This window comes from Lethenteron reissneri, chromosome 23 (genome assembly GCF_015708825.2).
Source record: "Lethenteron reissneri isolate LAM-NWPU_2019-01 chromosome 23, ASM1570882v1, whole genome shotgun sequence".
Taxonomy (NCBI): Eukaryota; Metazoa; Chordata; class Hyperoartia; order Petromyzontiformes; family Petromyzontidae; genus Lethenteron; species Lethenteron reissneri.
Window position 1 is genome coordinate 5,263,147 of NC_083801.1, and position 26,819 is coordinate 5,289,965.

General features: G+C 45.0%; 1 protein-coding gene across 3 annotated transcripts in view; it reads left to right on the top strand.

Moving 5' to 3' along the window:
* LOC133345872 (retinoic acid receptor alpha-like) overlaps positions 1 to 26,050 on the top strand; it is a 262,449-nt gene extending 236,399 nt beyond the window's left edge. For 2 of the 3 annotated variants that reach the window (XM_061556935.1, XM_061556936.1), the window contains exons 6-9: positions 15,071 to 15,247; positions 20,233 to 20,437; positions 21,288 to 21,446; positions 23,379 to 26,050. In XM_061556935.1, coding sequence (XP_061412919.1) covers positions 15,071 to 15,247; positions 20,233 to 20,437; positions 21,288 to 21,446; positions 23,379 to 23,788 — 951 coding nt within the window. In that variant the 3' untranslated portion in view covers positions 23,789 to 26,050. The remainder of the gene's footprint in view (positions 1 to 15,070; positions 15,248 to 20,232; positions 20,438 to 21,287; positions 21,447 to 23,378) is intronic. The other variant, XM_061556934.1, reaches the window with a different exon arrangement.
* The last annotated feature ends 769 nt before the right edge of the window (positions 26,051 to 26,819 follow it).

Below are 26,819 nucleotides of genomic sequence, written 5' to 3' on the forward strand. Positions count from 1 at the left end.
GTTAGAATAGATAGGATTGCTTGACGGGTCCATAACTTTGGACTGTGACTACCCCAAAGTTAACATTACAGTTAATCTTCTTGGTTCTTTCGGTAAAGTCACGTAGAAGGGAAATAATAAAATAATACAAGTTGAACATAATCAAATACAATTATCACGACGTTTCGGCCACAACGCAAGTAACCGTCCTCAGGTGAAGAACAGGATGGCTGCTTGCGTTGTGGCCGAAACGTTGTGAGAATTGTATTTTATTATGTTTTATTTGTATTATTTTATTATTTCCCTTCCCTTCTACGTAACTTTACCGAAAGAACCAAGAAGATGAATCCCTGCAGTCACGAAAGCTTTAAATCGAAATATAACAGTTAATGTTGTCTCATTCTTTCATTATAATAAACTAATTTGTGCCTTCCCACAAAATTGGTGTTCCAATATTGACCCCGGAGGGATCATGATCCAAGTCAACCTTCAACTGAACTTTGTGCTTGCAACTTCCTTATTCTGAGTTACGAGTTTGGACCACAGCATCACTTGTGTCTGAATAGCATTATAAATGAAGTGTTACTCGGATGTTTACACCAAAGCTGTATGCAATCACTGGCCATCCATCGTCAACATTTATGTATTTGTACCACCCGTCATGTTGTGGAGCACTCGACTCCCATACGCAATGTCACAAGTTTAAATTCACTGCAGTAATATTAAACTCTATAAATCTTTCCCACATTTTCTAGGGATACACGTGTAGCCCTGCAGTCATAGATACAAAATGATAAATTCTGGCACATACTGCTTTATTTCAAGCATTAACAAAGGTGTGCATTGTGCACAGAAATATGCACAAACTTACATGTGCATATTCTTGGTTCTTTCGGTAAAGTCACATAGAAGGGAAAGAACCAAGAATATGAATCCCTGCAGTCACGAAAGCTTTAAATCGAAATTTTACACGTGCATGTCAAATCCACCATCGTTCAGTGTGTGCCTGCTTACACATCATTTATAAACTTGTGAACAGGCATACACACAATCGAAAAAACGAGCATGCAGTAACATGTTTCTCGCTGCTCATTCGTGCACATGGCAGTATATATTTTTGGCAATGCAAGCACGTAAAGTAACCCACACCACGAAGCATGTATAAAAGACAAAGATCCCCCTTATAGCCTTATCAGACTGTTTGGGCAAGTTCTCTTAGCGAGCACCTATAAAGGCCGGCACAGCACACGAGGGGGTGGGTTGCCGACAACACGCCCGACCACTTTTGTCTCCCTCGTGGTAATGTTTACACATCGCACCAGGTACTCATCTGAGCCTGAGTCGACCTAGGGGAGGCCCAGGACTGGTTCGGATAATCGTCAGTGATGTTGGCCATGAGCGGGAATCGCCGGGTTCATAGCGCAGCGTGCTATTTGCTACACTACCGCTCCCCCTACACTATACAAAGCATGTATACACACATATACAGGTGTGCACACACACATAATTACTGTGCAAATCATGATTTAATACATACACATTTTAATTCGGCCTTTTAAATTTGCACGGTCCGTGTTACGCTTGATAAAAACGTGACCGTACAATGTGTCAATGGGTTCAGCAGTAGCATGCCCGCCAAGGGTTGAACAAGTGATAGCCTCTGGTTTATAGTGCTTTGTGTCAGATGCATGTCAGTCATTGTGAGCTATATCGGGTATAACATTCGAGTTCAAAGTCAACACTCAAAGTGTCCCCGCTGACTCGAGCGAGGGGGGGGGGCATCTTCATTGGGTGAACCCCAGAGCCTGCAAGGGCAAATTTCACATTCCCTTGGTGGTGGAGAGGTGGGGGGGGGGGGGTCCCTTCTCTTTTCGCAGGACGACCACCGTGGCTTTTTCACATGGGTACGCGTTTTGCCAACCCTTAAGGAATTTGAGGCCGAGTTGAACCGTGACCAGGATTTGAAAGCTCAAACTCGTGACTGTGGAATACATTCATGGAAAAAAAAATGGCAATTATATTCAAACCTTGACTGTTTACTTCACCTCCTTGAAAGGGCCTCCAGAACCTTTACCGCGTTTCCAAGCCCAGTAGGAGCTGTGGCTGCCCTGGTTCTCGCACCTCGCTGGGCCAAAGAGGCTGTGTGTCCCTCTGGCAGTGCCCACAAGGCCAGACCGATCGCTTGGGGGCTCAAGAACCCAGCCCCATAGGCTCATTGGTTTCACTTCTGCTGCATGCTTAAGAGCCCAGCGCGTGACACCCATGGTGCCACCACAAAAGCCAGGTGCGTGTACCGTCACGTCACTCGTTAGGTGCAACTTCGCAGTCATGTAGGTGTTTAAAATAAACGGTGGATAAATTACGAGAAATTATAGGCTTTCACGATAAATTTCTTTTTTTTTTCTATTTAAATTCTTGTAACAAAAACTCCATCCAGGGAGCCTCGTGACGCGTGGAGCTCCTTGTTCACTTGAGCCAGAAGGCACTTGACTTGGCTTCTCGTACCTGCATTGAATGTTTGGAAATTAAATGGGAAAGTAATACAATGCGACTTTGATATTACCAAATTGTCGCTTAACCTCGATGTCTTTGAAGAAAACTGCAACGGCAAAAGGGAAATATAAATGTTCATCTGATGACCTACTGCTTGTGAAGCCACTATATTTGCTTTTAATATTGTTTGGAAACCCATCTCATACCTGTACAAAGCCTTTATTTCTGACATATAACTCATTATTAACACGGAGTTTTCTCAAACGTTTAAAGATCAGCTTTTGTTCAGTGTGGTGCGTGCATTTAAATAATTGCTAATTTAATTTTCACACCCATCTGCTCACATTCTGCCAGGTGCGGTGATGTATGCCTGCAGTTTACCCTTTCCATTCCGAGACATTTGCAAGTTGCAGGGTGGGGTCCCATTCACCCCTGAACCACGTGGTTAGCGTTAATTTTATTCACAGAGGCGTAGCGCCGTTGTTTTTAAAGACATTGTACTGTACTCACCTTGGAGAACTGTAGCGACACGACCGCACTCTATGAAAGCTCGTGCCAAACTGTGCCACATGCCCTCCTGCATGGCCTTTTACTTCCGATTCTTGTGGAATCGATTTGATTCTATTCTAAATCGATTTCGTTCCGACGACGTAAACGTACATAATCGGAACGTAATCGGAAGAAAAACTGTTGACGTCTGCACGTACGTCATCGGAACGGGAAGGGGTTAAGCACCTTCGAGGCAGGGCTGGTTTACAATGCAGAAATCGCGCGCATGCACTGCATTCCATGATCTCAAGGCATTGAGTTGGCTAATACATGTCAGCGCGGGGATTTGGTTGCTGAAAGCTTTCGTGAGGTATATCGGACACAATATTAGAGTTCAAAGTCACGATTATAAGTGGTCTCCCTGCTGAACTAAAGCGATAGAGAGATGCATAAGTTTTCCACAAAGCACTGTCGTTACCCCTGCATGCACATTGCTCAAATTAGAAATTGGCTAAATATCCCATGCGGAACCCTTCTGAACAGAACATTTTCTTGAAACTCACCGATGTTTTTTTTTTATGGAGATATATATATAAAAAGTACCGTTATTATAATCTTAAGATTGTTGCCATTTTGGGATAACAATGCCATTCTTTGCTGGCAGCCCAGAATTTATAAGAAAAATAGCCCCACAAATAACCCGACCTTCTTCCTCAATGCACATTCCTCCTACCCAAGTCGGTGGTGCAGTTTTAATTTGCAGCCTTCACGTGCATCCTTCCTGTGCATTCTTCATTACGATGCTTCACGTAATAATATGTCCTTCACATACATAATGCATGTGCACACCCTCATCAATTGCGTGCATGCATGCATCTCTCCACTGAATTGTTAATAGCCCATAGTGTGCAGCTTATCTCTGGATTATTACTTAATTGGACCTCACTGAATGGTCTTTATTTAAATCTTTCTTACCGCTAACAGACATACAAAGACACCCGTATAGCCTAAACAGACTGTAGGAGCAAGTGCTGTTAGCAAGTATCCTAACACAAACGTTGCCATTCTCTTCCCATCTAAAGTGTTTTCGAGTGTGCTTATTTGTTTGTATGTATCGCATTCATTGTGGCCTCTTTATGAATCCCTCAACCGAACGTAAATGCGTTTGGTTGCGAGAGTGGGAGGCGACGCGGTGATCTTGATAAACGAGGAGCTGCAATTGCGCCCTGTCTCACATCCTCCTGCCGCTGTTGAGCACACCGCATGCATTCAAAGGAAGCTCGCGCATTTGCAAATCAACTTGCAGCACCTCACCGAAGTGTAATACAAATGCTCAGTCATGCGCGCCCCGACCTGAGTAATTTTTCCATAGGTATGAGCGAAACAAATGCAAAAGAACATGGTTGTTGTCCGGTTTAAACTGGAAAGCACAACCGAGTATGCATATTTTCAGGGGAGTGATTTTGAAAGTGGATTAGGATTAAAGTAATGAAATAAAGGTGAGCGAGGGCAGGCTTGGAGTGCTTTTGGAAAATTGAATTCATATTTGAAAGCAGTGGGCCTGACGCGGAACGGTTTCAATTGTGTATATTGGCTGCTGTGACATATGGAACGGAATTGTGAAATATGGCACGGAAAATGGAGCAATACTGAAAAAATGGACACGAAGAGAAGCATGGAGGCACGCATGCTGGGAATTCTAAGGAGAGACAGATAGAGAGGATCCAAGCTACGGATGGGAGAACAAACACAACCCAGAGACGTCCCCTCTTGGCCGTTGTGAAGAGAAAAAGTGGGTTACGCCAGGACACATCGCCAAACTGCCACTCGGCAGGATAGTGAATGCAGGACGTGCTTAATGTCATGCTAAATGCATGAAATCTGTGCAATACGTTTGCTCCTGTTATTTGTAATAGAATGGCTTGTGAACATGATGGTAAAATCTCATTGGCAACACAAGCAGTTTTCCCTCTGCCCCCCCCCTCCTCCTCTACCCCCTGAGGAGGAGAAAGAACCCACTGACTGATAGTGGTGGTTGAGAGCAGGGCTGCAAATCATCTGTTATCTGCGACTATTTTTTTTTCATATCCTTGACACTGGCTGCAAGCATCCCACATCCAGCAGCAGCAGCAGCAGTGTTTACTTCCAGTTACGCGCTGGAAACAATGGGACAAATCCATATGGTGGATACGATACGTGGAGTGCACATTTTTATCTTTGTTTTCGTCCCACAATTAGACATTTTCAGGAAAATCCTAATCCAGTATATTCTCGAAGGGAATGGTTATTGTTGAGATGAACTTCTGGCCAAAGCGTTGCCTGTTTTATAACTCTTGATGGTTTCCACTTAAGACTATAGAGGTCAAAGTTTAAAATCGTTAAGTTATCTGGGGGTGTGGTGGTTGATGCAGTGGACAGCCCAATGCTGTCTGAACCCAGTGACTTTAGTTTGATTCCCGGCCATGACTAACATCAATGGCAGGTGATATCTCAACCAGTCCTCAGCAGTCCCTACACCAAAACAGACTGATCAGTGTGGTAAAGTATAACGATAATGATTCTATTTGTATATAGCGCCCTTTACGCCGAAGCATCTTAGAGTGCTTTACAATACAATAAGCTCACATTTAATCTCGTCTTAAACATTTGAAAGGGCTTTCCCAGTGGCAACTGTCCCTGTGGGTACAATGCTATTTATAGCACCTGGGCTGCGTTGGCGAGATGTTAACTACCTCACCTGGTATACAGGAGGTCGTGGTTTAGATCTCAACCCTGATGCCTGCTGTATATTTGGAGTTTGAATATTCCCCTCATGGTCGTGAGGATTTTTCTCCAGGTCCTCCGGTTTTTCCCTCAACATTCATAAACATTTAAATTTCGATTTAAAGCTTTCGTGACTGCAGGGATTCATCTTCTTGGTTCTTTCAGTGACTTTACCGAAAGAACCAAGAAGATTCATAAACATGCGTTTGGAATATTTGGCTGCTGTACATTTCCACGTGATAAACCACTTCGCTGAGCTATAATTTGTGTCCAGGTCGCTTCTGAAAAGCAGCTATATATAGCTTGGTGAAGTAAAAAAAAAACTGTTGATGGTTTAGTTCATTAGTCTGTCATTTTATGTACGAATAAAAATGTGTTTCTGCTAAGAATAGGGACTGTCACCCGCTGCCATGTGCCACCACGTTTGGTGGGAAAACGCGAAGATTAGTGATGTATCACTTTCGATTTTCCAGAACAATCCGCAGCAAAACAAAAAATGAGATTATCTTGAATATTTATTTTTTGGCCTGGTTAACATTTTTATTTAGAAAACCGAATATTTGCAGCATTTACCTAGTAGGGGGTGGAGACACTGACTCTTTATGCTGTTTCAAGTAACATTTTGTTTTTTTACATTTGAAAGCTCGATTATCAAGTTCGATTCATGTACAATATACAACCATTTTCTTTTGGAAACAATGCCTCGGTTCTATTTTTACCTGGCACGAGAATGTTTGTCAGAGATCACACGTGTGGATAAAGCAGTGTTTCGTGCTTTGAGCTTCTTTGGTTATTTCTGCTCCTTCTTGTCACTTGTGGGGAGGTGGGGTATTGTGTGGCTGGCCCTTAAAAAATATACTTTATTTTCTCGTCAGCCTTAGGCCACGTGTACCATAGTTAATGAAGTCTCCATCTGGGCAGGTTTTGGGTTTCTGTCCAAAGCACTCCCAGTCTGCCACTCAGCAGAGCTTGTATTTTATGGCAAGGTCAACTGGCACCGTGTTTTGCTTGGATGTTTGCTGAAACATTCTACATCCCAGAGCGACAAATGCTTAACATGCTGTAACTGCCTCCCACAGCCCCCGGGCCTTGCTGTGTGTTTCGGTGAAAGTAATTTCTCTGTATTCTACGAGCAAAGAGGAATGCTAATCTGGAATTTTGTTTAACCTGAACATGGCTAATAACTTAATATTGTTTATATTTTTCTGAGCTGGCATAAAATGTTTACTTAGGCAACAACAACAACAAAGAGAGTCGAATGTGTTGCTAAATGAGCTTATCTTGGAAACATTCCTCAAGTATGTCACTTTTAGCGTCGTTGTATGGTGCACGACAAAACTGAAAATGAGCTGGGGCTCACACTGGCGTGCTAGGCAGGGAAAATCTGCCATGGCACCATTTCCCAAACAATGTGGTTCTGCTTTTTATCGTTTGACCAAGAAATAGCTCTGCATGGATATGGATATGTGTTCTTCACAATTGTTGTTGTGAATAGATTACGTAGAATGTGGCAACAAGAATTGGGAAGAATATAGAGGACATTAAAAGATGTATCTAATCGGAGAGCTCCGATTTGAGCACTACAACAATCACGCATGTCACCACAATGACTTTGCTCCTTTTGTGATATGCAACAATAAAGTACATATTGTCTTCGAACAAGCTTCAGTTAGTAAGAAAAGCGAGTTGAAAGTGCAGCATTGGAAGTGAAGTTGCCCTTCTCGGATGATATAATAATCTTTTATTTGCTAAAAAAAAAACCTTTGTTGGTTGATTATTCTCTTTGAATTGTCAATAACAATTGGGTATGTTTACATATGGGATGAAATAAGAGTGGCTGGAGAATCCCCACAGCAATTAAAAGGTTAACGCTCCACTCAAACATCTGCGATCTACTTGCTTTACTGCCTCCTAAATGGGATCCCCAAGCTCGCCGGGCGGGTATCCACTAAAATGTGTTTTTATTGACCTGCGTGACCACACACACGAGAGCGGCGATGCCGTTATGCCTATTGACACCGCCAGCAGAGCTCTTCACAGTACACACAATTGGATGTTTTCACGTTAGAAGAATGAGGTCCAACTTTGGCCATTCTTAATTAAACTGGCTTGTTCGCCCGTCCAAGGACGGGTGTATATTGCAGTATATCTGAAATATTCAATAGAAAATTGTTCAGCTCATGATTACACTGGTCAACACAGTTTTTCTGGCATAAGGTATTCCAACGGTATTAAGGTAATTTTGAGGTGCTGATTCCAAATCTGGCATCAGTTTTTGTCTATCGCATCAGGTTTTTGAGATATCAAATATTGCATTTTCAATAAAAACTGCAGAAGAAAAATATTAAATAAATGTGGATATCTACATAAAATTATATTGTAAACACACTATCCTAAAAATACAGCACCATATTTTAACACTAAAGCAGTCACTGACTCGCAACAACTTGCACTCATAAGTGACGGAGTTAATTTCGGGTAAAGTCAATGTAAATGGGGTATGCCGATAGCATAAAAATGAGATGTGATAGAGCAAATCTCAGACCAGATTTGGAATCGGCACCCTGAAATTAGTCTAAAACAGTTGCAAAAGTCCAGGCCAGAAAAAAATGTATTTTTTTTGTTGACCAGTATTATTAATGTGGGGGGGGTTGCCCCATGTGGGGTGACGTCACCACCTCATGGTTATTGTGGAGGGGTGCGGCATGTGGAGTGACGTCACCACCTCACGGTTATTGGGGAGGGGTGCGGCATGTGGAGTGACGTCACCCGCTCATGATTATTAACGAGCGGAGGGGTGCGGCATGTGTAGTGACGTCACCCGCTCATGATTATTAACGAGCGGAGGGGTGCGGCATGTGGAGTGAGCGACCTTCTTGTGCGTTCGTGTAAATGTCCACGTGGGCATGAATATTAATGAAGGGGGGGGGGGGCTCTTGCAGTGACGTCACGCACGGATGTAGCAGTGTGCTGCGTAGATTTATTTTTTACCGTCACTTTCTGTAAAGAAACGTCATATTTGAAGCGACTTTGCGTAAACAATTATTTAATTCAGCTCGACCTTCCTCTGCGTTAGTCTCAAAATCCACCCACTCATGAATATTAATGAGGGCGGGTGGGCCTCATGTGGAGTGACGTCACGTGCGGGACACCCATTCTTGGTTAATTATAGTAGTAATTAGTACCATCTTGCAGGGCACAGATAAAAAGTAGTTCTGCTGTTTATTATTTACTTTATGAAGTGTTGTGTCAAATATTAAGTAAAAATATCCAATGCTCAAATGAGTAGATACCAGTGTATAGAACAACTTACGTTTAAATCTCACCGAGTCACAGCAGGTGATGTTCTTTGTACTAATCTTGGAGGCAAGCATGGGCCGAGTTGACTTTGATAGAGATTGAAATCACTCCATCCCTCTTGGCAAAATGATGGCCAATCTTGCGGTAAATTCAGATGCTTTCAATGTATCTGTTGACTGTGCCTCAGTCACCATGGTGGAATGTGCCAAAGTGGGCTGGGTTCGGCGGAAGAGAAACACCACAAAATTGCAGAATTACCACCTAAACCGTGGGGCGTGATTCCATATGCGTGCATCTTTCATCCTAGATTGCGGCCAATGACAAGCTAATATAGGTGCGGTGCATTTCTCACGATTCCTGGGATTTCCCAACATCTGGATTCCACAGACATGTGCTAGAAAGTGCCTTTCTATCTAAACAGTGATTCTGGTTGATACCAGCTGCCCGGTATCAACCAGAGTCGCTTTTGCAACATTACCTAGGCATTGAGGCCCTACTGTGTAAATTGTGATTCCGCCAGGATGGACAGGGCCCACGGGTCCTCCCTTGTCTGAATGCCTCACCAGGCTGACCACAGGCCAGCTCCCCATTATTCCTCGATTCAAACCGATCCCATCATCCCCATCATAAATCATATTCGAGTCTAAACATGGAATAGTGAATTCAGGACAATAATCATGGGAATCGCCCGGCTCTTACGGTACATGTTTGTGTAAGACACATTACAGCTGTATTGGTTCAGCCATAACTGTGGCTTGGGGATTGTGCGGTGATGTTCACCCCGTTTTGGCAAAAGACCCTCGCTCTGTCCCTGGTTTTGGAAATTGGCCGCTATATCGCTCTTGAATTGAGCAGAAGTGGCCCTTGCAGGCTTCTGTCAGAAGAACGTTCCAGAAAGCTGAGAAACCCCTCAGTTCACAAGGTTGGCCCATTATCTCATAAGTAAGTGCGCTGCTGTACTGTAAGCCTAACCATATACACGTCATGGGCATTCCTTGCAGTAACTTTAGTTGCTGCACATGCACAGCATAACAACTGACAGTCAAGACGAGGGTATGCAACTAGAATGTTACAGAATTTTCATGAACAATCGCTTCATCTGTTCTGCCAAGCCAAATTGGTTTACGTAACATTTGTGTAAAATGTACTTGTATAAAAAAAAAAATTTGTTATACAAAATAATACGTGATGAAAGGTTGTCAATTATCTATTTTTAAATTGTAGTCTTTCTAATTCACAAAACAGGTAAGTTATTAAGTTTGCTTGAAAACAAGCAGTCTCGATGCCAGACTTGGTTTCCACTGGGTTATAATAGCACTGCTAAAATTTCACCTCGTCTCAGACGTTAGCGCAAATGCCCCAGGGGCCTTGGTCCCGTCAGTAAGAACCCCGTCTCATTATCCACCCAGTCTCTTGTTAGAAAAAAGTATAAAAAATAATCACGGTGTTTCATTCCTCAGCCTCTGTGGTTTACGTTTGGCTTCTTGACAGCTTCGAAAAAAAACGCCAAGAGTCCTCAAGTTGGTTGGCGTTGAGAAACGAGTGAATCGTACGGCGTGGTGTTTTGATAAAGTGTAGGTGCCATTTTGGTTATCTAATCTCAAAGTTTTGGTTGTATTTTAAAACATTAATATATTGGCTTCAGGAGGGAAATCTAGTTGGGCTACGGAAACTATCCTTCCGAAGACTGATTATAAGTATAACTCTTAAATAAAATAAAATTGTTTTATTTTCTACCTACGTGACTTTACTGAAAGAACCAAAGAGTGGATTCCTGCAGTCACGAAAGCTTCAAATCAAGACTGATTATACGACTTTTTTTTTTTACAAATCTTAATTTAATAAAAAAAAATCAAAGATTACAAGTGTCGGTCCAAAAATTCTCAGCAGTGCCAGCTGTTGAAATGTTAGGTTATTTTAAGTTTTGAATACTTCAAGATACAAACTTTATTGGAGTCGTTGATTCAAAAACAAAAACGTTTACAACGTTTTTTTTTCTCCCCACTAATCGCAAATTGTTGTTTTTCGTTTCTAGGTATAAACATAATTAAAAAAAATGTTTATCTAATGTCAGCTTTCTAGGCATTCTACAACATTGTGAGACTTTACATCACCAACTCAGTCCAACCATTCAGTCACAGGAAGCTCCATATATATTGAATATTTCATAATTCCTGGGAAGCCAGGATTTAATTTTCAGTAACCCTGGGCCTTGCCAGAGTAACATTCATCTTGATAGTGATTCCCTGTATGCATTGCACTTATGCAACTAATACAAAGACACTTGTGCCCTTGATCTAGTTTGTGAAATGTTATTGTTTATATTCACAAGTCACAACTCGCAAAAGTACACCATATATACATTTCCCAGGTTGATGCAGGAATGTAGTTACTAATGCTGATTTTTTCTATCATTGGGGACAATCTTAAGTGAAACGTTCTATGAAGAGACCTGTAATTTTTGGGAATGTTTATTATAATACATGAAAGATTTAATTCAGGTTGTGCTGAAGCATTGCATTGAGAGCGGCAATTAAGTTGTTTATGGGGAACTCTGTGATTAGATTATTTGACTTATTATTTTAAGGTGGTGAATTAAATTCCTAGTCGTGGGCAACCTTTGCTTATTTTCTCTTGAGGTCGATAAAATATATACTACATTGTGGGATGTCATTGGCGGTCTTCCCATAGAGGACTGGCTTCTGTCTCGAGAGAATATGGAATTTCCAGCAGGCTCGGGTCCATCACTGGAAATGAGCACAAGCCCATTCCTCATTTGAGCGGAGATTAACTGACTTGTACTGCTGTGTTCAATTCACACAGCCGAATCCTACTTGCTTGGAAATCTTAAACAAACTACACTTGTTTGGACATTTCACGTGTTTCGCATGTGACTTAACGGCACAGAAAAACATAACCTGTATTGCTACAACATTGACACCTGAAAGATAACATTTGTACTATTGTATGTATGCATTTTGAACTTCTTTCACACTGTACGTAGCCAACTTCTGTTCCTCTCAGCCAGTTCCCAAAATGCCATTTGACGTCACATTGCGGTACGTCTCCTACTGTTCACAAGTCTTCATCATTCAAATGTAAAAGAAGCTGTTAAACATTGCAGCCTGCTGATTACTGTTGGAGCAGGAGGGATGGCACAAGCGGTTGGAGTTTGGAAAATGCTTTCCTCAGCAATGTTCCAGGAGACTCCATTGAGGAATGTTCTCCCAACTGCTCTGGTATCGAGGGTTGGAGCACTTTGAGAATTCATGGAAGTGGCTGTCGTAGGCTTAACATATGCGGATGCTTGGATTTAAAGTCCTCCAGTCACCTGTACAATTCACACTGTAATGCCCATTGGTGTGCTCCTACGTGCATAACCACAGCATGTAAGAGTAGGCATTCCGGTTTTAGCAAATAACTTTTGTCACTGCGCACTGGGACTCGCCAACTGTGGTGTGTCTCACGTGGGGAGCGGTGGCGGCGCGGTTAGCACGCTGCGCTACGAACCCGGCGATTCGGGTTCGATTCCCGCTCGGTCAACACTGGTGACGATTTTGTGAACTGGTCCTGGGCCTCCCGTAGGTCGACTCGGCCTCAAATGAGTACCTTGTGCGGTGTGTAAATGTCGCAACTGGGGAGACAAAGGTGATCGGGTGTGGTCCTGGCCATCCACCTCCCTCGTGTGCCGTGCTGACCTTCCCCCCCCCCCGCACCTCCGATTAGCACGGTTGGCTACGTAGAGTGCGAGAGAAGTTCAACATACGTGCTCACTAACAGCACTTGCCCCGACACCCTTTTTAAGGCTATACGTGGCATCTTTGTCCTTGGCGTGTCTCATGGAGGAGAGCTGCCTTCGGTGCACTGCCTGTACACATCCTGGCGATTGACTCGACGTGCTTGTGGTCGCCCTGCACAAAGCAATCTGTAGGTTTGTTGGGCGTGCCTCTCATGCGGGACGCCCAGCATTTAGGGTAGCACCCGCGGGGCTGCGGATCCTGAGACGGGACTGGAACACGGCTGGCCCTGCTGCTTGTCAGAGGGGAGCACTTTGTAGTAAATTATTCTTACGTGCTTGAATGTTGTAAAGGCATTTTTTTCCACCACAGTAATCATGTACGAGTCGGTTGTGTGTTTAAAAAAAAAGATGGCAAATTGCAATAAGTGTGGCCCTGCCAGGTGGTGTTATGTGTCATTTGCCAGATTGAAAATAAGGATGTTTGGGTTACAATTCTTGTCAGTGGTTGTTAGTCTATCATTTTTTCAGGGTGTGTAAAATACATACTACTTTGTTAATAGGGTTTGCCCCTTCCTGGCAATAAAACAGCTGCGTTAAGATGTTAAAACACCAAACTGAAACCTTTGCGAGGAATCATGTCTTCATTATCTACATATATCTTTTTGGTTCTTTCGGTAAAGTCACATAGAAGGGAAGTAATAAAATAATAAAAATAAAACATAATAAAATAATTCTCACGACGTTTCGGCCACAACGCAAGCAGCCGTCCTCAGGTGAAGAACAGGTCTGTCGGAAAGACAGCGTCTGAATGGGCTCTGTCTTTCCGACAGACCTGTTCTTCACCTGAGGACGGCTGCTTGCGTTGTGGCCGAAACGTCGTGAGAATTATTTTATTATGTTTTATTTTTATTATTTTATTACTTCCCTTCTACGTGACTTTACCGAAAGAACCAAGAAGATGAATCCCTGCAGTCACGAAAGCTTTAAATCGAAATTTAACTACATATACTTGTGGTGAACATGCAGAAAGGAGGAAAACCCTACTAACATAATTTAATACTGGCAAAGGAGGTCTCATGGTACATACTACCTTGTGGAAGGTTAACATTGATGATCCTATGAAGAGGCTGGCCTTTGCTCTTCAAATGAGTGCCGATCCATTGCCGGTCTAAGAGGAAAGACTTTACACTTGGTGTTTTGTATGTCGGATAAGCGCCAGTGACAATCCCTTATAGAAACGGGTTTTCTCCAAGTTCCTTGGTTTTTTTCTCACCAATGCTGATGGACAATAGACGTGAAGATACAGGTGATGCAGGTGACACTGATGATGCCACTCCTGTTGATGCTGCTATCTTTATGTATATGTACAATTAACCAGTAGTAGCATTTGCCTTATTTCGGTAGGATTTTGCAGAAATTACAGTAGTCGCTCAGGCACGACCATCTCCATCAGATGTTCTGTACTGTATACGCATGTGTGTGTTTGTGGGTATAATGTATAGTACACATGCAATATTGTCGACTTGGCCTCAGATGAGTACCTGTTGCGGTGTGTAAACATCACCACTGGGGAGACAAAGCCGGCGAGGCGTGGTGCTGGCCACTCACCCCTCGTGTGCCGTGCCGGCCTTCATAGGTGCTCGCTAACACCACTTGCCCCAACAGTCTGTTAGTGTGTGTGTAAATGTGAACACCTAACATCTGGGTCTGCCACGTGACCTCCTGCCAGCAAGCCCCTGCCACAGTGGCAAGGAGGATGTGGCAAGACCTCACCGGATACATCGCCACGCCCACTCGCCCAACACTCGCGTGGGCCACCACGCTCAGGACGCACCTGGCCACACTCGCTCCACCTTTCAGGGCAGGTTGCGGTCCCAGTGGCGGATATAGCCACTGTTGGATTGTAAATGGTGGGTGGGATTGGACCAAATAATCTGTGAATCTGCCACCGAAGGGCACGAAAGCGCCGCCGTAGAAAACGCGCGCGTGAATTGTGGCCCAAATCTCCATCGACGGTTGAGTTCGCACATCATCTCTCCGAGTTTAAACGCAGCTGTTACCACTTTGTACGAAATTAATACTTGTCTTGAGGGTAGACCGTAGAAATGTGAAATTTGAACAACTGGCACGCGGCCTCCTGTGGAAGATGAGCATCGCCCCAACGCAATGGAAACAAATGATCTATTAGTTTTCTATCTACGTGACTTTACCGAAAGAACCAAAGAGAATGGAAATAAAGTTTGATTGATTGAAACGCTCTTGTTTTAACATGGACCGTTCTGAATGCTCCTGTTGTGCTTTCCGCAGTCCAATGGATCGGGGCAGCGCGTGACGCTCGACGCAAACCTGTGGGATAAGTTCAGCGAGCTGTCCACCAAGTGTATCGTGAAGACGGTGGAGTTCGCCAAGCGCATTCCGGGCTTCTCCACCCTGGGCATCGACGACCAGATCACTTTGCTCAAGGCAGCCTGCCTCGACATCTTGGTGAGCAGTGGCATTGACAAAGCTCTCGCCTTGCGCTGATAACTCGTCGTAATCAAGCAAGGGAGCTGTGATGGTAACACTGGCAATACAAATCGAGTTATCGTTCGGCGCCCAAATCTCACACGGCACATTTGGTTGCGTGGCAAATGTGATTAGGCTCGGTTTATTCAATCCTCCCATTGGGGATAAATCAACAGTGGTTGTGCACTGAAGAGACTGATTAAGCCTGGTAACGGTGAATTTCCACCACTGGCCAAAGGTAACCGACACCCATTGTTCATTTGAGCAGAGGGAGGTGCTTGACATGGGCACTGATTTGAAGTTGGAGTTTGTTTTTCACCTTTTTCCGCTTTTTCTAAAAAAAACTGATGACGTATGTCATCCGTTTTTATTCCAGCAAAGTTATTTTGTTTCAGTTTTTCTTCCGATTCTGTTCTGACGAAGTACACGTATGTCACGCGGGACGGCGTAGCACATTTTAGCATCGGCAGTCATAGAGTGCGGTCGTGTAGCTACAGTTCTCTGCGGTGAGTACATTGTGTTTAAAAACAACGGTGCTACGCCTCTCTAAATAAAATTAGCGGTGAGCTGCTTACGCGTTCCGAGAATCAGCGGTGAATGGTACCCGCCCTGCAACTTGCAGACCTCTCGGAACAGGAAAGGGTTATAGTGCTTTTTTTGCATTGCTTGAATGCTTCGTGAAGGTGGCACATGTTCACCTTCATTGGAAGCAGACATTTAGGTGCTTTTTTTTTTCTTTCCCCGCTCTCTTTTGTGCGGAGAAAACGGCAGCAATGCTACCGGAGGGGTACGCTAATGTCGGATTTTAAATAGATCTGTACTCTCCTAGCACTCGCTTGCGAAGAATCGTAAACACGGGACGTGCTGTGAGCCTCTTGTGTCAGACTACTGCCAGAGCCAGCGTTGTCACACACACGTGTGACCTTCGCACTCCCTTGTTTATAATAACGTTTAGCCAGCGCCAAGCAAGACGGATGCATTGTGGAATAAACATAATATAAATAGTCAGTCTGTCGGAGATCGATTTAGCATCGGGAATTAATTAAAAGTAAGAATGGCAAGGGCAGGCAGCTGCTTGGGTGGTGGCAGCAGTCACTGTAAGGGGAAGGGTGGCACATACCACTCGGTGGGGAGCCGATGGTGGTTATTGTTTCGTGAGAAGCGGCCCCGACTTGGGAATGTGGAATTTCCACGAATGGCTCCGAGACTGGCAACGGAGATGAACTTTCACTCATTTGAGCGAAAGTTTGGCCAATAGGACAAAATGTAGCACAAGGACAATGGGAAGTGGTGCAGGTTGCTTGGGGTGCACGGATGATCGGGACTTGGGTAGAGGGATTTACAATTAAGATCTCATTTTTCTACCCAGAGATCGATTAATTAAATGTGGCTCGCATCCAACCAGTTTAGAATGAGATTAGAGTATAAACGTATTGTGCTCCTACGCTCTGTGACCTATAATGAGGGGAGGGATAATGCATTTGTGAACACATGGGAAGGGGGGGGGTACATGGGCACATCACATGAATATCATAAACCCCTGCTCAACGATTGGCAATTCTGTGGACATATTCAACGCTTAATATTTTGACAACAAATCCCCTTCGTTCTTGCACAATGTTATTGCCAGGTTAACATTTGTATTTACAGCACTTTTTACAGCTAAAGTAAAATAAAATGAACGGTTAATCAATACATTATTTTACAGCATTCATGCCATAGGGATGCATACATCCACTGTGTTATTCACGTGAATTGAATCTGGTTTGCTTCCACTGAATAAATATTTATTGTGCGTATCAAAGCTGCTTGGCAGGTGTGTATATCCAGTGATCCCTGCATGTCCGAGATAACACGATACATAGCCTCCCCAGATGCACAGTGCTACGAATCGTACACTGGGAGGGCAGCACTTGATGAATCGTGTTCATATCTACTTTCATCAGTGACTTGGGCTGTCCCCGCACGCCTTGCAGTTCCTGGGTAATATTTTCCGAACGTGTTTCACACTTACGCAAACGTAATTGCATGTACACATTCCACACTGTACCAGTGAAATAATGCTGGGGCTGTGTTGAGCCGGCCGTGTTATGAAGGGTACTTTCAAAAATTAATCACGAAATACTCGAGATTTTATGAGGAACGTATCACACGTGTATTTGGTCTTTTAAATGATCGTAAGCTAATTTTTGTTTATTTATTATGTCTTTAATATATTGTCATTTCAGCTCGGATATAGCAAGCACTCTAGTGTAATGTGGGGCTTTGTATGATCTGTTATGTATTGGCTGCTGATGTTCACAGGTTAACCTAAGCCTTTGTCTAAGATCTATTCACCTCTTTTCATGAGGCTTCGGTATACTTTTAGACTATAAACAAATTTTAATGATAAAAAAACACTGCAATGTACAACCGACATGCTGAAAGACAATATATTGTACTCCAATAATATGTGCTCATCAGTTGCCGCCTCCAGTAATGTGATGACAGCAAATTCATTACTCTTCATCACTGTTGACATGCATCAATAAACACCAATGGGACTATTCGCCGACATCCTTATTTTATTAATGAAACAGAAGCAATGCTGTTGAGGGAGATTAGTGGGGGCATTCTTATTCCTTGGGCAAAGAGTGCCACCTACAGTCAGATTCACGGAACTGTCACTTTTGTAAGTGCACACACCACTACAAAAAGACAGTTCACCCCGTATATCCTATTAACAGACTGTTGGGGCAAGCGCTGTTAGCGAGCACCTATTACGGCCGGCACAGCACACGAGGGGGTGGGTGGCCGGCCAACACCACGCCCAGCCACCTTTGTCTCCCTAGTGGCGACGTTTACACATTGCACGAGGTACTCGTGTAAGGCTGAGTCGACCTAGGGGAGACCCATGACCGGTTCAGATAATCAACACTGGTGTTGGTGGCCGTGAGCGGGAATCGAACTCCGGGTCTCTGCCGGGTTCGTAGTAGCGCAGCGCGCTAACCACTGTCCCACCGCTCCCTCCACACCACCAGAGTACGTATTGTAGGGTCCATCATTGAAGACTCGGGGCAGACATTTTGCTGGCGAGGGCCAGGGGAGAACCTTAGTTGGTGGGGAAGCCGCGTGCTGCGGGCAAATGGAGGGGAGCTTCTGGCGAGAAAGCCGTTAAACACGCGCAGGGCAGGGTGCCCAGATGCAACGTGGTGACCACAGGCTGGGTGGGATGACTCGCTGCCATTGGAGCCCTGCTTCCATGTTGAGATGATCGGCCCTTGCGTGGCTTCCACTCATTCGATTGGGTTGCTTGGGTTTCTTCCAATGTATCACCAAACTAACTCGGTTTCTGTACCTTTTCTGGAGAGATCCTTCAAGCAATTTTGCGATTCCTGTTGCAACACTACGTGCCAGGCAAGGTGACACTCCACTTGTCACACAGCTCCAGTAGCAGTCGGACTGGGGACCATAATTAGTTCCCTCGGGGGCAAATTGTACATATTATTAAATATTATAAAGCAACAACGATAACTGAATTTCCCTTGGCCTTTTCATCGCGTTTAGTGGAGGCTGAGCCTCGACAGTGCCAGGAAACTTGAGCCCTGCTATAGCGTGAGGCTTTTCTTTTCTCTCTCAAAAATATCACTGAATGGTAACCGCATGGTGCCAGCGCTCAATTGCCCAGCACGAGCGGCTCAGCCAAGCTCCAGTAGGCACACGATCAGGCAAAGCTGCCTTATTGCAAAACCATGGGTGGGAAAAAAACATCTGGAGCCCCCCCCCCCCCCTCCAGATTTTAACCGACTGTTAAACCGTTTATAATTCTACAACGGAGGCACATTTCACAAGCTGCTTTTGGGTATTTATGGTCGAGGGTCTCCGCTTAACTCTTGTGTTTTTGAGTATTCATGAAAAAAAAATCAAGGTTTGTCCTGCTCATATGAGGATGAGACGGTGCTTATATCAGTGGGCTACACTGAGCCAGTGGTGGAAATTCCCCATCACTATGGTGGGGGCCAGTCTAAGCAGAGGGAAACTATTCATCAACGTAGAGCAACACCTCTCTGATCAGCAAATGTAATCCTGGACTCTGAATCAAGCTACAGAGACTCCTTATGTACGTAGATTTATTCTTCCTATTATCCGCCTTTTTCACGGATGAACAGGTGTCACTCGTGAGTGATGGTGGTGGAAACTAAATTAAATCTATTAACATGTTTTTTGCATATAACCCAACCGCCCCCCCCCCCCATATAAAAAAAATTAGGCGTTTTATTGTATTACATGAATGTACTTTAAAAATACCAAATTAATGTTTGATATTTTACCATAGTCTGAACCCCTCATTACATTTATTTCTTAAGTCATTTTCTTAAAAAAAAAACACCGCACCTCTCGATTAGCACGCGCTTGGCTACGCATGGCGCGAGAGAAGTTCAACATGTATGTGTGAATGTTGAACTTCCTTCGCTCTGTACCTAGCCAACCGAGCGCTAACCGGAGGCGCGATCAGCACGTGCAAGGTGCGTCACCGTGGCTCTAACTCAGAGGTCGCAACCGGGTACCCGATACCCATACCCTACCCAATACCCGGCTACCCGTACCCGTTTGCGACCCTGGTGCGGCCGGGTACGGGTAGGCCGTGAGTCACTGGTGAGTAACCGTTTGTCACTCATTTCCCAACGTCTTGTCTCTTCTCACAATTCAAGTTCCTAGAATCAACCCACCCGCGCCTGCAACATGGCTTCATCCCAGAGGTCGCAATCAGGTACCCGATACCCGTACCCTACCCGTACCCGGCCGGGTACGGGTAGGGTACGGGTACGGCCGGGTATGGGTACGGGTACCCGTTTGCGACTCTGGTGCGGCTGGTTACGGGTAAGGAATCAAAACCCGTTTGCGACCTCTGCTCTAACTGCTGCCCGCGGTGGCGCGTGTGCTATAATCCCGCGATCGCTCCGCTGTCCCCCCCCCCCACCCAGATCCTGCGGATCTGCACTCGCTACACGCCCGAGCACGACACGATGACGTTCTCGGACGGGCTGACACTCAACCGCACGCAGATGCACAACGCGGGCTTCGGGCCGCTCACCGACCTGGTGTTCGCGTTCGCCGCACAGCTGCTGCCGCTCGAGATGGACGACACGGAGGCCGGCCTGCTGTCCTCCATCTGCCTCATCACGGGCGGTACGTTGACTGCCGGGTGGAAGCTTGGAACCGGGCACGTGGCCACGTTTCACTGCCACCTCCATCCTCTCGCCCTCTTGTCCGTCTGCCTCTCTTCCAATGTCTCTCTACATGTAATCGCGTAACTAAGCTCCTGTTTTTAATCCCAGTTTATAGTAATTTTAAAAGTTTAACACGTAGGCTTTCGCGACCAATATTATATTATTCATAATATAGGTTTTTGACCCAAAAACCAATATTATGAATCATTTTAAAAGTTGTTGGTCAGGTAATCGGAAGAAATTACTTTGAACATATTAACAATATGATATTGTATATTGCAGTACCTCTACAATGTCAATCACTATTCCCGCACCTCTGATTAGCACGGTTGGCTACGTACGACACAAAATACGTTTAACATGCACATGTACAAGTGTAATCTTGTCACTTCTGCAATACCAAGCATGGATAGGATCACAATAGGGTAATTTGCACCTTCAGTGCTTAAATTCGCACCTGGCATGGTGTGTAAACATCAACACACCTCCACGTGCCGTTCCAGCCACTGCGAATTACATCAAATAAAACCGCGCCCAATTAGCACGAGCAGTGCTCTTCATTGCAAGGCCCACAGGGCCACTGGTGGCCCCTGGTGGCCTTTAGTGCGGCCCCTGACGTGCAGCCCCCAACAATACACAAATAGTGACAACACCCCCACATCACCGTGCTGCTGTCAAACCCCCAATTGTTTCAAACGTGTGGCGGCCCTCGCGCCGATGATGTCTTATCGGCGAAAGTGCCCCCCCCCCCCCCACCCACTACTGACGCAGAGGCTAACTGGAGAACCTTTGCCTTTATTTGTACGCAGACCGGCCCGAGCTGGAGCACCCGGAGCGAGTGGACCGGCTCCAGGAGCCGCTGCTGGAGGCGCTCAAGTACTACGTGCGCAAGCGGCGGCCCACCAAGCCCCACATGTTCCCCAAGATCCTCATGAAGATCACCGACCTCCGTGGCATCAGCTCCAAGGGTGCGTCCGTCGTGTAGCGAGACCGGCAATCCGAGGGCCCTTGGGGAAGCCTTGTTTCAGCGAGGCCAACCGCGCAAGCGAGATATACCATGGCACCTGGCGTACAGGAGGTTTTGGGTTCGATCCCGACTGACGCCTGTTGTATATTCGGAGTTTGCATATTTCTCTCCCCGTGGTCACGTGGATTTTTATCCGGTTTAACCCCTCCGCATTTAGAAACGTGTGTTTAAGAGTATTTGGCTGCTATATATTTCCAAGTGATAAGCAACTTTCATTTGGGTTATCATTTGTGGCCAGGTCACTTTTGAAAAAGAGCTGCTATATAGCTCAGTGGGCCTTACCTGGTCAAATAAAATAGATATAACTTGATCTGTGGTTGTCAGCACCAATGGAAACACGTGGCACCAGTTTCCGACCACTTCTTGGCTTTACAAATGCACCAAATGACACCCAGTCTGAACGCGTCTGTCTCCGTGCTCGAAGGATTGAGGGCGTTGGGGCCCTCATCTCCGTTCATGGCCCTCGGCGGCCAGTTATGAAGATGCCGTATGCCGATGGCGGGGAGACAAGGCCTTTTCACGGGACAACCACTGTTGATTTCCCAAAAAAAGAGAAACTCATTGTATCATTCTGGGAGGGATGATGATCTAAGTTAAATCCTGACCCGAGTGGGAATTTGCAGTTGATCTTGAATTGCTTTTGGGAGTTGAGCACACAAGTGAATATGGTTAATTGCTTCATTGGAAGCTTGCAATGTCCTTCAATGTCACCTTCTGTATCTTGATTACACGTTGGAATTCAAGATAAGTGCACGCAGTTCAATTTGGAATTGTGCTTTCATAGCAATCCATAACGTTATTTGCTTATATGTTCGCAAAATATCAAATCCACGGTGGTTAAAAAAGAAAAGCACAACTTGTAAAGTATGATAAATGTAGCATTTTTATTGACCTTATTTATGCGTGGAACTAAATTTGACATGGTCAATGCTTTGCATGTGATATCGTATCGCATCGCATGCCAACAATGTGGAATATGGGGGGAATTCACTCCTCCCGAAATATACCGGCCTTCGCCAACTTGATTTCAAACGAGCGGACCGATTTAATGCGTCCAAATTGGGGAGACAAATGTGATGAGCCCGATAGAATGGAGACTTACACGTGCAGTCATGTTTTTGTAAAACCCATGACCTTAATGTCTAAAGTAATCCAAGTCTATATAATTTATACAGAAAGGAAATGTAATGGTGCACGCCTGTAATCCGGGGCTTTTGATGAGGGATTGAGGGATTGCATCTCATCATGGCAGTCACCCTGATGGCCTCCAAGGTGGTCAGGAGATAGCAAAACGGCAAGAAGGTCACTGACCGATGTGCCTATTTTTCAGTGTTTATACGTTTGCACGTTTGGTTTTCTGTGGTTACTCGGGCTTTATCCCTCTATAGAACAATATTTTAATGGGATGTTGGTCGAACATCTTCAGCAGGAATCCCGCTTGTAATATTACGGATACAATGTGAGGCTTTCACTGGTAAATAACGAATATTGTTGTTATTTGTTTGTTGTCTTCCAGTTACGTAATGCATCGGTTGTGAGTTTAAACCCATGTTGGTGGCTGAATCACCACGTGATCCCTCTAAACGAGTATCAGTGTGTGGGAAGTCAACAGCAGTTTTAAGCTATTGGAGTTTAAACAAAGCACTGCAATGCTAATTTCACCATATCACATTGGTTCCCATAATCCAACCCCCCCACTGCCATAATCGAACATGCATTCCAGTATGGACCAGGGAGGATAGGTGACAATTGGAGATGCCCAGGAAAGTAACTGCAGCTTTAAAAGAAAAGAAAAAAACATTCAGTACCCTGCACCTCCCCAGAACCGTGTATACGAGCACTCACACCCACACACCACTCCTCCTCTGCCCAGGCTCGGACCGCGTGATCACGCTCAAGATGGAGATCCCAGGCTCCATGCCACCGCTCATCCAGGAGATGCTGGAGAACCCCGACGGGCCCGAGGGAGGCTGCACGACCCCACCGCCGCCGCCGCCACAGAGCGAACCCGCGGCCGGAAACAAGGCCCCCGTGCCAGAGCCCTCCGCGGGCAAGACCGGCGGGGCCGGAGCGTCCGGGGGGGGGGGCGGCACCAAGTGTACCAGAGCAAAGGGGGGGGGCAGTGAGGACTGCAGGGCCAGCAGCTCGACCGCCGCTACTGCTGTGACGGCGGCGGCAGCAGCAGCACGTGACCTGGCGCCTCCGTCAAGCAAGGGCGCTCTTGCAAGGTGTTCAACTGGGCCTCAGCCACCGCAGCCGCTTCAGCCGCACGTCAAGAAGTGAACCCCCCCCGCCGCCGCCTCCTGCCGACTGCAGATGCACTAAAAAGATTGTTTATTTTCGTCCCTTATATATGTATAAAAAAAAGGCCTACTCTGAAAGGAAGTCGTATATTTTTTAATTCTTCACAGGCAAAAATGCGGGAAGTAAATGGCGCTTGTTGATGAAAATTGACGGTCGTGTAATTTTTTCAACACAAGGAAAAACTGCAAATGAAGATGGTCATAATGGCTGTTCAAGTCGGCTGCCCGAGGTGAAATTGATCAGACAGTTGTTAATGCTGAAGGACCTGTATATTTATTCGGCATGTGTTCAGATAGTCAAACCTACCGATGATTCCTCCCAAGACTATGATGTGGTTCTGAACGCGACCCACTAAAGGGGAATCAAAATGATTGCAGCTCGGACTTGGAAGGCTCACCTGCTTCAGCGGAAGCTAGTTACCGGACCGCTCTTATTGTAACCTTTTGAGGAATATAGCTGTTCAACAATGGAACATCTGTACTTTTCAACAACAGGACATATAAAGGCTTTGTCTTCTGTGGACATGTGATCACGGAGAAACTTCTTACCGCATGGAGATGATACTCCCACCAGCTTACTCGCACTCAAAATCCAAGCAACATCATCAAATGTCTCCAATTTTTATTGGGCTTTTTTTTATTTGGATTGCAAACACGAATCGAATATTGTTGAGAAATTAACATTTTTAAGAGGCTAATTTTTATACAAAACCTGATTTTTTTCTCTTTGCCACGTTGCAAATTCTCGCTTTTGGCTCTCGATGTGAAAGCACACCGGGTTACACAGCCCTAGGCTCATTAGCACGCTATCAGGGTTCTATGACTGTCGGTTGACATCCATGCATCAGCAGCTCTTAAATGATATTAAACTGACAATGGCGGAGAATAACGAATGGCAGCAACATCATTAGATAGTCACATGACTCCACGATGGAGCCAATGCATTAAGTAGACTGCACCAGCGGGATGACATGAACTTGAGAGCGACCTTCTTTTGTCCTGATTTTTTTACCCTTTCAAATGTCATGTTGAAACCGGTTCGTGTGTGCTATGAAATCGGAGCTCATAACTGTTGCTCATATAGACAGTGCCTCATCACGCAGTACGCTGTTGCTGTGATGCATCTATTATATTGCCTTATAAATATATCGCATCCTATAATGTACTGTATTTATGTTATTTTAGTGCAGTACAAGGCTAAGTGACTTGTATTTTGTATGCATTTTGTGGTTATATTTCAGTGGGGGGGGGGGGGGGGGGGTTGACGTAGGGTACGTGTACTTGTAGTGGATGGTGGTGCAGTTCAGCCTTGTCAATGAGCACAATCCGTTACAGCCAGAGCAGCGTACAAGGAGTGATCCAAAAGTCAGTGGTCTGGAAATGCAGTTTCCAGTTAAAATGAGGTCAAATGACACGATTTTGTACAAATTAAATAACTATTTATCCGTCTCATTCACTGTGACCTATCTTTTCTGTGATTGTCATCCAGATTGCTCTATTCAGTTCTCCCAATATACAGTTTACACGCAGACAAGATCAAGTCGGACACATTCTAAATGTATAGTTAAACAATTGCAATGAAGTCGGTCATCCATTCAAATAAAGTACTGCACTTTAATGTGACTCGTCACCCTTGCAGCGCCGCTCACGTGTCAGGCAGCAGACCTTTCGATCACTCCGCACGTGACAGTTATGAATATATTTCTCTTTGTTATAGAATTTTTTTTAAAGCAATGTTTTTCATGTTATGCCTTTTCTGTTACTGTGATTGGGGGCTTGGGCTTTAACTGATCACGTGAGACACACGGAGTACTGTCATTCTTTGCGTGGCACCAAAACAGTCAGATAATACAAAGCTTTTGCATCAATCGGGCGCGGCGAGCAAAGAATTTGAGCCAAATATGTAGTAGTACTCTGGGGTTGCTGCCTGCATAGCCACTGCGGTCAAGTTGAGCAGCACCATCATGTAAGCTTTGCCTGTTGCGATGCCGCATACAGCACGCTTATGTGAGACAATCCAGCGGAACGCTTTTTGGGGGGTGGGGGAAGTGAATGTGCCAAATGTGTAAACGTGGAGACCCTCGACTTTGCTGAATGAGATTATAATGGGTCATTCAGGTGTTCTTAAACAAAATTCTCTGAAAAAAATGTTTTTTTTTTAGAAATAACTTTTAAGTTGGAATTACCCTGTAGGTTATGTTAATAAAATGCTTTCAACACAAAACTATATTTTTACGCATTTGTTTGCATTGTTGTGGGACCATGTACATGCCTTTTAAGTGATGTTTCATACAGTAGCGTGGGTCCATTATAAAGTTTTTGGGTTAGATCGCGTTATTTATACAGGAAGGAACAACAGGTTCCACACTACCCACCAGGGATTATTTGTCTGTCGTGCATATGGGGAGGGGAGGGTGGGGGCTGGGTGGGGAGGGGCAGGGTGGGGAGGGGCTGGGTGGGGAGGGGCAGGGTGGGGAGGGGCAGGGTGGGGAGGGGCGGGGTTGGGAGGAGTGGGGCTGGGTGGGGAAGGGCTGGTCACCCCGTGGTGCCCTTATAAAACTCAACGTTTAACCTCCACGCTACACCACGACACGATACACTACACTTATATAAGTAGGAACAACAGGTTCCACACTGCCCACCATGGATTATTTGTCTGTTTGTCGTGCACGAATGCGCTGTCCAACCAAGTTCCTACCTGCCCACTCCGAGGAACGTGTTAAATGTGTCGTAACCCTCCACCACCCGACACGGCTACCGGTGTGTTGAAGAGTGTTTCAACATTATTTACAATTTTTGAGTAGTACGACGTTTCGCTGGTAATTACATCCAGCATCATCATGTAATTACCAGCGAAACGTCGTACTCAAAAATTGTAAATTATTTTCTTGGTTATTTCGGTAAAGTCACGTAGAAGGGACTTTACCGAAAGAACCAAGAATATGAATCCCTGCAGTCACGAAAGCTTTAAATCGAAATTGTAAATGATGTTGAATCACTCTTCAACACAC